Source organism: Drosophila arizonae, chromosome 2, assembly GCF_054131065.1.
Source record: "Drosophila arizonae isolate 15081-1271.41 chromosome 2, UAZ_ARI_1.0, whole genome shotgun sequence".
Lineage (NCBI taxonomy): Eukaryota > Metazoa > Arthropoda > Insecta > Diptera > Drosophilidae > Drosophila > Drosophila arizonae.
The window spans coordinates 33,932,548-33,948,902 of record NC_142922.1 but is presented as its reverse complement, the minus strand read 5'-3'; the positions used below and the strand labels follow the sequence as shown (position 1 = coordinate 33,948,902).

The 16,355-nt window shown below is 43.2% G+C and overlaps 2 protein-coding genes across 9 annotated transcripts in view; one reads left to right on the top strand and one right to left on the bottom strand.

Moving 5' to 3' along the window:
- Positions 1-16,355, top strand: part of FoxP (forkhead box transcription factor P) — a 192,996-nt gene that overhangs the window by 2,316 nt on the left and 174,325 nt on the right. The gene's annotated exons all lie outside the window — the stretch shown is intronic.
- LOC149270943 (uncharacterized) lies at positions 6,622-7,564 on the bottom strand. Its single transcript, XM_089461884.1, has one exon. It carries the CDS (start codon positions 7,562-7,564, stop codon positions 6,665-6,667), a length of 900 nt encoding a protein of 299 aa, XP_089318010.1. The 3' UTR covers positions 6,622-6,664.

Below are 16,355 nucleotides of genomic sequence, written 5' to 3'. Positions count from 1 at the left end.
CAGAAATTATGTTAGTTAAAGAGCTAGAAAGCTGAAATTTGGTATGTAGGTCCGCGTCGACCACCCAAGATCACGAGCTATGGCGGATATATCCCCGCCCATTTGGGGCGTGGCAAATCGGATAAAACCGTATCTCCTAAAGTTGTAAACCTAGAATGCTGAAATTTTGCATGTCAGCTAATGTTATGATTCTATAAAGTCTAAAGACAAAATTATAAGTTTACACCCGTTAGGGGCGTGGCAAATCGGACCTGAAGATATAGTGATTTTTTTAATTCTGCTATATTTTGGACACTATTGAAGCCAGAGATCTCAAATTTTGTATATATACTCGGGCTGGTCACCCAAGACCAAAAAGCTTTGTCGGATATATGTCCGCCCACAGGGGGCGTGGAAAACCGCATAAGTTTATATCTCCTAAAGTATAATAGCTAGAGGCTTAAAATTTGGATAGTTAGTTATTGGTAGCCTTCTCTATCGATTCCCCAAAAATAATTTTTACTCCTCTTTAGGAGCGTGGCATATTGAAAAATACCCTGTAATTTTCACTTTTTTTTGAGAGTAAGCATTCAAACTTTGCAGTTAGGGTACCGTTACGGCCAGTTGGGGCGTGGCAAATCGGAAAAACCTGTATGTTCTACAGTATTAGAGCTAAACTTAACTACTAAATTGTTGATGGGATGTGAATGAGTATTCCGCAGTCGGTAACGCCCGACTGCAACGTTCTTACTTGTTTTTGCACGGCTTAGTATATTATATACCGTTTTCCAAGAAATCAAAAACATTTGGCCAATCTCTGTGGGAGTTTTACCCGCCACGAGGCATCCAAAGAATAAAACTGAACTGAAAACCAATGTTTTGGAGGAATGGCAAAATATCCCAGTGGAATATGTAAGAAATTTGGTCCAATCGATGAATAGACGCTTGGGAGCAGTCATAGATGCCAAAGGTGGCCAACAAAATTATTAGTTTTAACTAAAAAGTAGTTAAAACACTATAATGAATTAATTGTTTTAGTTGGGTAAACACTTTCTTGTCAGCTGATTTTTGTTACTTCTTTTGTTTTTTGTTATTTTCTTTTGGTAAAACATATTGTAATTTTTTTTTTACTTACTAATATAATTTATAGTCTAATTTACCTATTGTCATTTAAAAAAAAATTGAATATGCATATTCTTAATGCTTTTATTTCGCTTCAAAGTAAAAAATTAAAAATTTTTCCCTGTGTGTAAACACTTTCTTGCCAAACTGTACATATGTATTTATGTATGCATGCATTGGAAGGTTTGTTCTTATGTACATACAGTGTACCAATAATGTCTTCGTACAGCAGCAGTTTTTTTCTTTGAAAACGAATAAGACATATACATATGTATATAGTAATAAACTAAAAAAAATAGTACTACACTTTTATTACCTTATTTATTAATATTAACTTACAAGTAAGAAAGCTCTAGTCGAGACTGCTCGACTACGAGATCCCCTGAACCCTTCTAGCAATAGCTATTTCAATCAGTTTTTGCGTCTCTCTGCTTACACAAGAAACACGCACACACACAAGCACCCACGCATAAGCACACATGGGCTGCAGTGTGCGCTTACTATGAGAACTTAATTGTTTAATATCTTTTTTTTGTGGACATACGATCTTCATACAACTTTGAGATTATGATTGTAGCATAGATATGCATGTATTTGTCAAAGCACAAGTCTCTAGTATTTAAAATACGCTTTTTACAAAAGTGATGGTGAGGGAGTGGATATATCTGCCTCCGCCGCTTTCCTCAATAAAGCAATTTCTTCCGTTTCTGTTGTCAAATTGCCTTTATTTCCACACGTCACTTAACCTAACCACTCTTCACAGAAACTACTCGCACAATTTCGTTTCACCGCTCTTCGGCGTCCGACGGCCTTTGCTGCTTAACCTCCACCCTTTGTCGTCCGACGACCTTTGCTGCTTAACCTCGACTAACTCTCGCTTTTTTCTCTCGCTCGCCCAAAGCGCTCGGCATCGGCGACGCAACTCTCCGCTCAAAACTCTCCACGCAGGGTTGTGCCGCCGATCGCCGATAAATCATCAGCGCTTTGGGCGGCTTTTTCAAACACAAGTTTAAATAAACACTAGTGCCGCTTAATTGATTAACTTAAACTCTAATTACTACACCTAAGTCTTAGCCTTAACCTTAACGAACTAAACATAACAAATCTATAAATCCAAACGTTTAATTAATTCAACACAAATTCCAAATCCTTTTTCGCTTATTGACTAACTTTATATCAATCCAACTTATACTTCATATTTCGTATTCATTAACTCAACTCAAAACCTATTTTATATAAATTCAATTTAATACTTTATATTTCGTATTAATACTTCATATTTCGTATTCGTCAACTTAAAAAACCTATTTCTGCTTATCGACTAATCTTGTGATCGGAAAGCCGTCAGACACCCCCCCCCCCCCCCCCCCCCCCCCCCCCCCCCCCCTTACTTAATAAGGAGACGACCACGGCTCCTGTGGCCGTGACGTTGTAGACGCTGTTCTCCGACGACACGTGCGGCGATGTCGTCGACTGTAGGCGCCAGCTTCTCTAGTTCAACAACCTTCTCCTCTAGATTCGTACCAGCCGGGCGCACCGTCCAATTCCGCGGGACGGAAAGGAACGCCTCTCGTTCCGCGCCATCTTCGACGCTCGACCTGGACGCCTCGTCCGACAGCCACCCTTCGAGGACATCACCAAGCTCTCTCTGGTGGTTTGATCCCCCTATGCGGGAATCGTCCAGTTTTCGCCACTTCGGTTGCGGCTCCACGGAGCTCGCCCGTCTCCTCCGTCGAGTGATCCCGCCACAGCTTGATGTTCCAAAGTCGTTTGGGCATGCGTGGGATCCAGCATACCGGTCTCGGCGGTCCACCCAAGGCCGTCCACTCGCCCGCTCCGACCGATAGACTGGCTCTGCCAGTCGACGCCTGCTCTCCACGGCCCCGGGAATGTAGCGAAATGTGACTCGCGTGGAACCGCGGCGGCGATTCTCAACTGCATCGCTCTCCAACGGGCGTCGGCTTCGGCCATACGTCTTCACTTCGGTTGCCCCTTCTCATCCATGGTTCCTCTGGCTCCCCGGCCTCCGCTCGCGACGCGACTCTCGAGGCAGGATTAGGGACGGAAGGACAGTGCTCCCTGCCGCGTCCTACCTCGCGTGGCGGAAGCTGGTCGGGACCTCCTTCGCAGCATCCTCGTCTTCCCCCTCGCTTGCAGTCCACTGTGTCGGGCTGGCCCATCTCTTCGACTCCTCGTCCGTCAAAACATTGGGGTTTTCCGGCTGTGATGGGCTCGGTGAGCCGGGAAGGGAAGTTGGCTCCTCCACATGCGGCGGAGTCCGCTGCACTCCGGGCGCTTGCACGTACATCGTGGTGAAGTTTTCCCTTAACACCATGATCATATCCTCCAAGGCCACCGAGACGTCTATCGTGGAGTGGTGGATGGAGTGGATACGATCGGTGTGCGGCAGATCCTCCCACGGCGACCCTTGGGGGAGTGTCTCTTCCCCACCGCTGCCGTCCTTCAGGCGCACCGGCGTAGCCCGCGACTCCTCCCACTCCTCGTCGCTGCTAATCGTCACCACCTCGTCTTCCATTTCGTTTATCTGTGTGAATCTTCTATTAATGTTCTCATTAATACTCGCTCTCTCTCGGATCTCTTCTTGACCAAAACGGTTAGTGGGTTAGTATGAGATTAGTAAGGTTTCTTTAAAGGTGGTAAGAAGGGGATAGCGGGGTTCAAGCAATCGAGTTTCTTCTATCCTTCGAGTGGCGCGTCCATGTTTGATTTGGGCCGATCGAATCCTTCCTCCTCCTCTGTTTCCCTCCTCAATGCCGTTCCGCTGGTCTCTTCCTCCTCAGTGTAGAAAGGCTTAAGCTGGGAAAGGTTGGCCACCCTCCTTCTCCGTTCGCCCACTTGAGCGAGCCGCACCACGTTGGGAGAAATGAAGTGGACGACCTAGGGGCCGTCGAACTTGGGTGCCAATTTCGCCGCGAAGTCCTCCGCTGCACTGGACAGCTGGTGCTGTCGCAGCAGAACCATCGACCCTAGCGCGGGCCTCCACTCTCGCCGACACAGGTTGTAATACCTGCCCTGGTTCTTCGATGCTTTTTATACTCATTCACGAAAGTGAATCAGTATATTGGTTTTGTGCAATGTCCGTCTTGCTGTCCGTCTTGCTGTCCGTCCGTCCGTCCGTCTGTCCGTATGAACGCAGTCTATTTCGGCGCTATTGAAGCTAGAGACTTGAAATTTGGAACACATACTCGTGTATATTTCCGATTTATAAAGTGTTAAAATTGTCCCGATCCGCCCACTAGGGGCGTGGCAAATCGGAAAATACATTTTCCGATATGCCAGAAATCATGTTAATTAAAGAGCTAGAAAGCTGAAATTTTGAATATAGATCCGCATCGACCACCATCGATAAAACTGTATCTCCTAAAGTTGTAAGCCTAGGATGCTGAAATTTAGCACATCAGCTAATGCTATGACTCTATGAAGTCTGAAGACAAAATTATAAGCCTACGCCCATTAGGGGCGTGGCAAATCGGACCTGAAGATATAGTGATTTTTTATATTCTGCTATATTTTGGACACTTTTAAAAAGTATTAGAGAGAAACCTAACTACTAAATGATGGGATGTGAACGAGTATTCCGCAGTCGGTAACGCCCGACTGCAACGTTCTTACTTGTTGTAGATTGTTACGGACCACTTCGAAGATTTCTTTCATCGTTTCTTTCTTTGTTGTTAAGTCGACTTCCCCCGTTGCCGACCCGGGAGTGACCTCGTCGTAGAGAGCAGACGGGAGGCGAGGCTCTCTTCCCATCATCAAGAATGCAGGCGTGAACCCGGTAGAATCTGCGACACTAGAGTTGATCGCTAGCGATATCTCCGGCAACAGCACATCCCACGAACTCTGGCGTCCCTCGATGTACTGAGCTATCATCGTTTTTACGGTGCGATTAGTCCTCTCAGTAGGATTTTCCTGCGGGGAGTACGGGGCAGTGAACTGTAACCGCACCCCTAAGAATTCCATGCTCACAAATTGTGCGCCATTGTCACAGATGAACAACTTAGGCACTCCGAATCGACCCAAAATACGCTCTCTAAACGCCGCCTGCAGCAGCGCTGTCGTGGCCCTCCTCAGTGGCACCAGTTCTACCCACTTAGCGAACGCATCGTGAAACACAAGCAACATTGTGCTCCCACGCTTCGACCGAGGCAAAGGACCCACGAAGTCCGCGCACAGAATCGCCATGGGCTCTGCTACTTGCCTAGTCACCATCTGACCCGCTGGCTTGTGTTGCTCACTCTTAAACTTCTGGCATCGCCTCACATACCTGGCCGCTTCCCGGAACATCCCTGGCCAGTAGTATCGCTGTGCCAGCCTCATGACCGTTTTCCTCACGCCTTGGTGCCCCGCCGTGGGAGCATCATGGCATTCCTGCAGTACTCTTTTCCGCTGGTGAGTTAGGACGCACAATTTCCAGGGAATATAGCCCTCATCGTCCGTCCGGTGGCCAAGGTTACGGTACAGCTGTCCGTTCTCCTCAACGTAATCCTTGAATTTTTCTGGATCTTCTTTGATCCTCTCGCGCATTCTTGTTATCCACTTACAAGGGGGATTGGCCTCCATCATTCGCTGGCAACTTTCCACAGGTTGTCGACATTCTATTTCCCTTGTCGATAGCGGATGTCGAATTGAAATTGCTGTAGCTCCAGTGCCCACCTCGCGATCCTCCCCGTGGGGCTCTCTATCGAGTTAAGCCACTTCAACGCCAAGTGATCTGTAACCACTTCAAATCTATAACCCTCGAGATAGCACCGCAATTTCCTGATCGCGCAGACAATCGTAAGGCACTCCTTTTCTGTGGCTGAATAATTGAGCTCCGCTTTCAACATCTTCCGACTAGCGTATGCAATCACCTTTTCCTCGCCTTCGACCTCTTGCGTGAGCACCGCGCCCAAGCCGTAATCGCTGGCATCCGTCTGTAGTACGAACCTCGCCGAAAAGTCGGGACACGCCAACACTGGCGCGTTCGTGAGACTTTGAGTTCCTTCAATGACTCCTCCTTCTCGTCGTTCCATTCCCATTTCTGGTCCTTCTTAAGGAGTCTCGTCATTGGCTCCACCATCGACGCAAAGTTCGGCACAAATCGCCTGTGCCACGACGCCATTCCCAAACACTGTTTGCGGGATCCGTGCATATCCCTTCTTCACTGATGACATGTCCGAGATAGACCAACCTTTTCTTGAAGAAGCTGCATTTCTTCCGGTTTATTCGAAGGTTGGCTTTCCTCAACCGGCGGAAGACCTCCCTCAAGTTCTCCACATGCTGCGCTTTCGTGGCGCCGATCACCACGATGTCATCTAAATATGCAAAAGCGTGCGGCTCCAAGTCCGGTGTCCAGCGCTCTCTGGAACGTAGCGCCTGCTGAATGTAAGCCGAATGGCATCACTCGTCATTGAAATAATCCTCTCCCTGGCACCGTGAACGCCGTGCTTTCCCTGCTGTCCGCCGCCATGGGAATCTGCCAGTATCCGCTCTTCAAGTCCAGGGTGGATATGTATCGTGCGTGTCTCAGCCTCTCGAGGGTGTGATTGATCCGCGGAACGGATTAGGCGTCTGGGATTGAGTGGGCATTCAGCTGCCGGTAGTCCACACACATGCGCCAATCTCCGGTCTTCTTCTTTACTAAGACGAAGGGCGCACTATGCGGACTTCGCGAAGGCTCGATGGCTCCAGCTCGAATCAACTCGTCTACCTGTTCGTGGATCACTTTCCTCATAGCCGGATTCTTGGGGTAATATCTTTGCTTGAGAGGCTTATCATCCCGCATCCTTATGCTATGCTCGGCGATATTTGAGACTCCGTCCAGTCCCTCGAAAAGCGCCAACTCCGCTTCCAGGAACTCCTTCAGCTCGTCTTCCAGGTCCTCCGGCCACCCTGTGTCGTCGGGGGAAGACTCTGTATTCTCCTCATCCTCTTCTTGGCCTATTGAACTCCGCGGTGACTGGCTACTCCGAATTTCGCCGACGTCCTCCGCCTCCAATCCCACCAACTTAACTTCCGGGGGACGCTCCTCCGGCCCTTCCTCCAGATCCTTCGTCCTCGCTAGCTGAGGACGCTTCCCGAGTTCTTCCTTCGGCGTCTTGCGACCTCTCTTGATCGAATGGGCAGGTGGCCTGCCACTCTTCGACGTTCCCTGCTCATCGACCGGCAATCCTCCGCCCGCTGACGCCGCGCCCCCCTTCTGCGTCGGGGAACAACACGGTGCCTCGGGGCCTCTCTTCCGTTCCTGTCCGCCAATCCTTGATCGATCAAGCGATTGTGGCCCTCCAGACCGGTCGCTCTCTTTCGATACATTTGACCCGCTTCTCAGGGACGTCTCCTCGTTCGACTCCTCCTTCATCCTCATGGTGAGCGCTGCGTTGCCACAATACACCGTGGTGTCGCACAAGAAGTCCATTACCAGGATAAGGTGGTCCAGTATCGCCGGCATGCCGATCAATGTCATTTTTACAACCTTTCCCGCGAGACTCACTTCCATATTTATCCTCTTTGTTATCTCCAGTCTTCGCTTATGCAGCTGCGTGTGGCCCCGGTGTCGATTGTGGCTGTCATAGCTCGCTGGTCAAGAACCATTTCGCCGCCTTATCCGCGAATACCTCGCTCATCGCCCGTGGCATCCGATCCACCTCGATGCCGTAAGTGATCGCTTTTTCTTCCACGATCTCCACGAAGCCTAACGGGTCCGTTCCGCCATCATACCGCATGCCCCATTTACGAACTTGCTCGGCGACCCCCCAGGGCGGGGACCTCTCCGACGGGATCGCGGGCGCGGGGACTTGTCGACCAGTCTTCGAAGTCGTCGACAGCGCCTCATCCTCTCCAGCGTTGCCGAACTCCTTCCGCTCTTCCCGACGCCGCACCGCCGCGCTGTCCGTTATGGGCACCCTCAATTTCAGGGACTCTGTCTAAACAGGGCCTTGGTCTTGAACCTTTCGTTAATCCGGTTCCGATTTCTGGTAAGCTCGGCTGCCCATGCTTGGCGCAGCGCTTCTCGATCTCGGCCAATCTCGCTTTGGCCTCCGGCGAATAGTTGTTGCTTTGTATGAATGTAGAGAGTCTTTTCCTCAGATCCTCTACTCGGCCCTCACCATCCAGGCCGAACTCTCGAGCTATTGTGATTAGCTCCTCCTTGCACCGCTGGTAAATCCGCCCGACGCTCAATCCCGGGATATGATATTCGGCGTCTTCCATTTCAAATGTTTATTTATTCCACTCAGTTAATTCAAATCTCGTTCCGTTACCGCTATTCTATTTATTTGTTTCTTTTCTTTTCTCCCTTTTTTTTTATACCCTGAACCCATTTTCAATGGGAAATCAGGGTATAATGGTTTTGTTGAAATGTATGTAACAGGGAGAAGGAGGCGTGGCAGACCCCACAAAGTATATATATTCTTGATCAGGGTGACGAGCTGAGTTGATTTGGCCCTGTCCGTCTGTCCGTATGTATGAACGCGTCGATTTCAGAAGATATAAGAGCTAGAGACTTCAAATTTTTTTTAAAATGTCCGTAATTACAGCGCTCATATCAAGTTTATCATTAAAAATCGATAACTCATCCCAATCTTTTTTTATCGATAAAAAACATTATCGAAAACCAGTTATAAAATTATATCTTCTACACCTTTATTGCTAGAGTCTCCAAATTTTTAATGTATACTTATATGCAATTTATACATATATACATATTTCGGTTTTTGTTAAAATTTACCCCCCACCCTTAAATTCACCCCCTCACCCTCACTTTTGTAAAAAGCGTATTTCAAATAGTAGATACTTGTGCTTTGGCAATTACATGCATATCCATGTTATAATCATAATCTGAAAGTTTCATGAAGATCGTACGGCCACAAAGTAAGCGCTCACTGCCGCCCATGCGTGTTTATATTTGTGTGTGTATATGTATGTAAATGTTTGTGTATGTGTGTGTATGTGTTTGTGTATGTGTGTGTGTATGTGCGTGTGTGTGTGTATGCGTGTGTGTGTGTGTATGTGTGTCTGTATGCGTGTGTGTGTATGTATGCCTGTGTGTGCGTACGTGCGTGTGTGTGTGCGTGTTTCTTGTGTAAGCTGAAAGACGCGAAAAATTATTGAAATAGCTAGCACTCCAAGGGTTCAGGGGATCTCGTAGTCGAGCAGTCTCGACTAGAGCTTTCTTACTTGTTATATATATTTTCTTCTCTTTTCTTTCCCCTTAACCTGTTTCGTTCCTTGTCGATTCACTTTAATCGCTTTTAATTTATTTATGTTCGTTTAGCTGACTTTATATCATCTTCTCTTCGCATCCCTTTATTTGCTTTCAATTAAATTTTCTTTGTTCGCTCTTAACCTGTTTCATTCCCTTTTCGCTTCTCTTTATACGCTTTTAATTTATCTTCCGTTAGTTTAACTTGCTTTATTTCATATTCATCACCTTACTTTTACTTTTCTTGATTACTTTCTTTCGTTACCTTTACTTAATTTTCTGCGTTACTTCACTCCATCTTCATTATCGAATCTTGCCCTTCTTCATTTTCTACTTGTTTCACCTCTCTTCACTTTACTCTTGCTAGATTTGGCCTCGTTCTCTTTATTTTATCTTCTCACTTCTTCAATACATCCCACTTCACCCTGCTTTATTTCTCTTCGCTCCGCCTTGTTTATTTGTTATATATCATTTTTATTTTTATTTGATTTTATTATACCCTGAACCCATTGAAAATGGGAAATCAGGGTATAATGGTTTTGTGAAAAGTATGTAACAGGCAGAAGGAATCATCGCAGACCCCATAAAGTATATATATTCTTGATCAGGACGACGAGCTGAGTCGATATAGCCCTGTCCGTCTGTCCGTCCGTCCGTCCGTCCGTCCGTCCGTCCGTCCGTCCGTCCGTCCGTCCGTATGAGCAAAAGGATCTCAGAAGATATAAGAGCTAGAGAGCTGAAATTTGGCAAGCATACTCGTGTATACCATAGGCAGTACAAGTTTGCTTTATTTTTTCGATAACTCATCCGATAACTTTTTTATCGAGAATAATCGAAAAATCGACAATGTTTTTTCAGCTTATTTTGAACACTTTTAGACCTGGAGACTTCAAATTTGCGTTGTATATAAAGTTAATGGATACAAAGATTTTGTAATTTACAGATTTTGGATACCACGCCCCCTTCGCCCCCAATTTGTAAAAAACGCATTTCAAGTACTAGAGACTTGTGCTTTGAAATGTACACACATATAAGCCATATGATTACGCTCTAAAAGTTTCATTAAGATCGTATGTCTACAAAAGAAATTATTCAACAAATAAATTCTCGTTATATTGCCCACACTGCAGTGCAGCCCAAGCGCAGCCGCTGCTAGCTGCGCAGTTTGCAAAGCGCGTGCTTATACGTGCATGTGTATGTATGTGTGCATAAAAGAAGTCCAGAATGATTAGAATATCAGTTTGGAGGGTTCAGGGTATCTCCTAGTCGAGCAGTCTCGACTGGAGCCTTCTTACTTGTTTTATATTATTTTATTTTATTTTATTTTATTTTATTTTTTTTTTACTTTATTATATTTTATTTTATTTTATTTTATCGGATATGCCCTAGGTAGGGTATCACGAAATAATGCCACTGCTCGACTAGGAGATACCCTGAACCCTCCAAGCTGATATTCTAATCATTCTGGACTTCTTTTTTGCACACATACATACACATGCACTTATAAGCACGCGCTCTGCTAACTGCGCAGTAAGCAGCGGCTGCGCTTGGGCTGCGCTGCAGTGTGGGCAATATTATGAGAATTTATTTGTTGAATAATTTCTTTTGTAGACGTACGATCTTTATGAAACTTTTAGAACGTAATCATAATGTTCAAATGTGTGTACATTCCAAAGCACAAGTCTCTAATACTTGAAATGCGTTTTTTACAAATTGGTGGCGAAGGGGGCGTGGTATCGAAAATCTGTAAATTGCAAAATCTTTGTTTCCATTAAATTTATATATAACGCAAATTTGAAGTCTGCAGGTCTAAAAGTGTTCAAATTAGGCTGGAAAAACATAGTCGATTTTTCGATTATTCTCGATAAAAAAGTTATCGGATGAATTATCGAAAAAATAAAGCAAACTTGTACTGCTTATGGTATACACGAGTATGCATGCCAAATTTCAGCTCTCTAGCTCTTATATCTTCTGAGATTCTTTTGCTCATACGGACGGACGGACGGACGGACAGACGGACAGCTCGTCATCCTGATCAAGAATATATATACTTTATGGGGTCTGCGATGATTCGTTCTGCCTGTTACATACTTTTCACAAAAGCATTATACCCTGATTTCCCATTTTCAATGGGTTCAGGGTATAAAAAGCTAGTTGTGCCAATAATTTAGTTCGTCACTGTATGTACAAAATTTACCCCCCACCCCTATATTCACCCCCTCACACTCACATTTGTAAAAGGCGTATTTCAAACACTAGCGACATATTCTTTGGCAATACGTTCATATCTATGTTATATTTATAATCCGAAAGTTTCATGAAGATAGTCCATCCACAAAAAATAAAGTTATTAAAAAATTAAATTTCCATAGTAAGCCACCACTGCAGCCAATGCGTGTTTATGCTTGCGAGCGTATGGATGTGTGAGTGCGTGTGTGTGTGCATGTGTGAATAATTGTTGAAATATCAGTTCCTCGAAGGGTTCAGGGGATCTCGTAGTCGGGCAGTCTCGACTAGAGCTTTCTTACTTGTTTTTGAAAATTGCAAATTTTTGTTATTTTAGCTTCTTTTATATTTTTTAAATTTCCTAAAAATGATTCCTTCCGTCTTATGAATATGTATTAAGCTTATTTATATGCATGTGGGATTCGTAAAAGTTACAACATCTCTGGCAGAAAAATTTTGGGAACGTATGCATTTCGTGGCAGCGGTCGCAGCGCACTAATTTTGTCGTGCCTCATTTTTACTGCTTGAGCTTCAAAATACCTATCCAAGCAAACACGAAGTTGTCTGGTCTCTTCAGCGCATTTTTCCGTCGTAGAAAAAATTTGTTCTAGATATCTAGTCTATGTGTTCTCTGGGTAGTGGTATAAAGCAGTTGTAAGGCAATAGCCAAGTAGAAAAGACGTACAGGATAAGGAAAGAAAGTAAAAGTAGAACGGAGATCGCGGGAGGTGATCGGAAACGCCTGAAAGGATCACGTTCGCGTACAATTAAATAAATAATATAGGTGTAACTAAAATCAATCTTTATAATACTATAATCTAATTAATATAATATAAATTGTAGACATTTATTGTGAAACTCTTCATAGTTTGTAATTAAGAGAAAATCGTCAAATTGACTCTTATCATCAAGTAAATCAAAATCCTACATACATATATGTATATGTGGCACACGCATATAGATTGCATAGTTGGGCGCTACAAATGTCGATTTGCCACGCGTCTTGTGGGCGCAGATTGCGATGGTTCGAACCCGCAGTAAAGTTTTGTTTTTATTTATTTTATACCCTGAACTCATTGAAAATGGGAAATCAGGGTATAATGGTTTTGGTAAATGTATGTAACAGACAGAAGAAGGCGTGGCAGACCCCATAAAATATATATATTCTTGATCAGGGCGACGAGCTGAGTCGATTTACATCTGTCCGTCTGTCTGTCCGTCCGTCTGTCCGTCCGTCTGACCGTATGTTTGAACGCGTCGATCTAAGAAGATATAAGAGCTAGAGACTTGACTTTTTCACTAATCACAGAACACATAGACCGGACAAGTATAGTAAAGCGTTTTGCACGAGCATTAGTACCCGCGGTTACCCGTGGGTATGGGCTGAAAAATCGAGTTTCGGGTTGGGTGCGGGCAGGTGTGGGTTACGCCGCTCAACTCGCGCGCGTGTGCTAACCTAAATGCAAAATTTGAGGCGGTTACCAGTAACTCAACTTTCCAAATCTGAAGCTTCAAGCTCTTAGACTTTTCCGATTTGCCACGCCCCTAGGGACGGATCTGAAATTGAATACGAGTATATGTTCCAAATTTCATGTGTCTAGATTCAAAGTGCCGAAATAAACTGCGTTCATACGGACAGACGGATATTTCACAAAACCAATTTACTCATTCCTGAAAGTGAAAGGAGTGAAATAAAAATTTCAAGACTCTAGCTCTTATATCTTCTGAGGTCGACGTGTTCAAACATACGGACAGAAAGGCGGACGGACAGACGAACAGAGCTAAATCAACACAGCTCTATTATCTTGTCACAGCCTTCCTCCCCTCGTGATACCATTAATTTTCTTCTATAGTTCTCAAAACATCTCAAGATCGTTGCAAAAATGCGGAGCTAGAATGCACTTTGTACGATGCAGCATTATTATACCCTGAATCCATTGAAAATGGGAAATCAGCGTATAATAGTTTTGTGAAAAGTATAACAGGCAGAAGAAATCATCGCAGACCCCATAAAGTATATATATTCTTGATCAGGGCGACGAGCTAAGTCGATATAGCCCAGTCCGTCCGAACGTATGAGCGCCTAGATCTCAGAAGTTATAAGAGCTAGAGAGCTGAAATTTGGCATGCACACACGTGTATACCACACGCAGTACAAGCTAATCAAATTTTTTAGATAACTGGGAGACTTCAGTCTTAGACTGGGAGACTTCAGATTTACTGTTAGTTTTACTGAGTTTTTAAAATACGCCTTTTACAAATATGATTTTAAGGGGGTGGATATAAGGGTGGGGGTAAATTTTAACCAACATCGAAATCCTATAAAGTACATATGAATCTACAATTAAAATCTTACATTACGTGTCCGGTCTATGTGTTCTGTGGTTAGTGGTAATATGCAGTAGGAGGAGTGACAGACCCCATAAGATATACAAGTATCCTACAAGATACTAACAACTAACAAATTCCAGCGCTGTACGCAGCAAACTTAAAATGTACGCATTATTTTGAGGTGTCATTTTTTGGTAATGTGTTTTGTTTATAATTTTTTATTAATATTAGGTTTAGTTTTAATAATAAAATGAAAACATAATTATGTTAATAAATAAATGAAAATTGTTATACAAAAAGAAGTATTGCCTTAAGTCTTCTATATTAAATACAATATACATGTAAACTTAAAAATAGGGGTTTGTTCGCAAGTGTACGCAGAGTTCTGCGATCAAGTGTATATATTCTGGCCGTCTGTCCGTATGTTTGAACGCGTCGATCTCGAAGATATATGAGCTAGAACCTTGAAACTTTTTTAAAATGTCCACATATTTAACGTGAATATCGAGTTTATCTCCAAAATTCGATAACTCATTCCGTTATTTTTTTTTATCGATTACAAACCTCACCGAAAATATTTATTTAATTATATCTCTTGCATCTTAATAGCTAATGTCGCCAATTTCTATATTTGAATTCATATATATTTTATCGAATTTAGATTTTTGTTAAAATTTATCCTCCACCCCTATATATATATATTTGTCATCAGACAAAACTACAGTAACGGCTAGGAAGTCCAGAAATCAATCGAAATTCTAAGAATGCACTATGGCCTAGATTAAGTTTTTTTTTGGCATAAAGTCGAAAAATGTATTTATAAGATCCAAACTTTGCACATTTTATTTTTATGGCACTAATAATTTGTACACCAAATTTTGGATCAGTGCGACCACGCCCACTCTTGCCGCCCTTACAAACTAGAAGAAGTATATTTTTTTTTAGAATTAAAAGAAACAATTTTTTGTGGTTGTTGATCTATTTATATATTTTATTTTCTTCTTCATCTAATTCAATATTATAATAATTATTATCCTCATTATCATCAGAATCATCCTCCAGTTCGTTGTCATTTGAAGCTATACACGGAAGCTCTAAAGGATTTGGCACCTCTTGTGAAAATGTTTTTTTTTTTTCTTTCTCTTTCCTTTAAGCAAACACTTGATAATAGTGGATCCGATGAATCCATAGCTCTGTAAAATATATCAGCCATAGTATTGATCCGACTATTTTTTCGTGAATGTGACAATCTGTCTTTTTATACCCTGAACCCATTGAAAATGGGAAATCAGGGTATAATGGTTTTGTTGAAATGTATGTAACAGGGAGAAGGAGGCGTGGCAGACCCCACAAAGTATATATATTCTTGATCAGGGTGACGAGCTGAGTTGATTTGGCCCTGTCCGTCTGTCTGTCCGTCTGTCCGTCTGTCCGTCTGTCCGTCTGTCCGTCCGTCCGTCTGTCCGTCTGTCCGTCTGTCCGTATGTATGAACGCGTCGATTTCAGAAGATATAAGAGCTAGAGACTTCAAATTTTTTGTAAAATGTTCGTAATTACAGCGCGCATATCAAGTTTATCATTAAAAATCGATAACTCATCCCGATCTTTTTTTATCGATAAAAAACCTTATCGAAAACTAGTTATAAAATTATATCTTCTACACCTTTATTGCTAGAGTCTCCAAATTTTTAATGTATGCTTATATGCAATTTATACAATTTCGGTTTTTGTTAACATTTACCCCCCACCCTTAAATTCACCCCCTCACCCTCACTTTTGTAAAAAGCGTATTTCAAATACTAGAGACTTGTGCTTTGGCAATTACATGCATATTCATGTTACAATCATAATCTGAAAGTTTCATGAAGATCGTACGTCCATAAAAAAAGTTATTAAACAATTAAGTCCTCATAGTAAGCGCACACTGCAGCCCATGCGTGTTTATGCGTGGGTGCTTGTGTGTGTATGTGTTTGTGTATGTGTGTGTATGTGTGTGTGTGTATGCGTTTGTGTGAGTATGCGTGTGTGTGTATGTGTGCCTGTGTGTGCGTACGTGCCTGTCTGTGTGTGTGTGTGCGTGTTTCTTGTGTAAGCTAAAAGTCGCGAAAAATTATTGAAATATCTATTGCTCCAAGGGTTCAGGGGATCTCGTAGTCGAGCAGTCTCGACTAGAGCTTTCTTACTTGTTTGTAAATTTTATTGTGTGCTTCTGAAGCGTTTTCGCCTAATGATCCTAGGGGAACCAAACTCGAATTATTTATCTGGTGTCGCTGAAGCTGGTAATAGATGCAAATAGGATAAGGTTGGGCGTCCCGTTTGCTGTCGGGTCTTGCAGTTTTCATTAATAGTAATTGATATTTTCGACGCCAGCCATACAGTATACTTAGACAAGAACCGTTCAAGCATATAGTTACATTTGGGTAGATATCTATGGTAGATATCTATTAACATAACTGATTTTTTTTATCTATTTCTTTCTTTATCTCTTATTCGATAT

Bases quoted from the DNA above. Each gene is read 5' to 3' on its own strand.
- LOC149270943 (XM_089461884.1), bottom strand. From the start codon at position 7,564: ATGACATTGATCGGCATGCCGGCGATACTGGACCACCTTATCCTGGTA.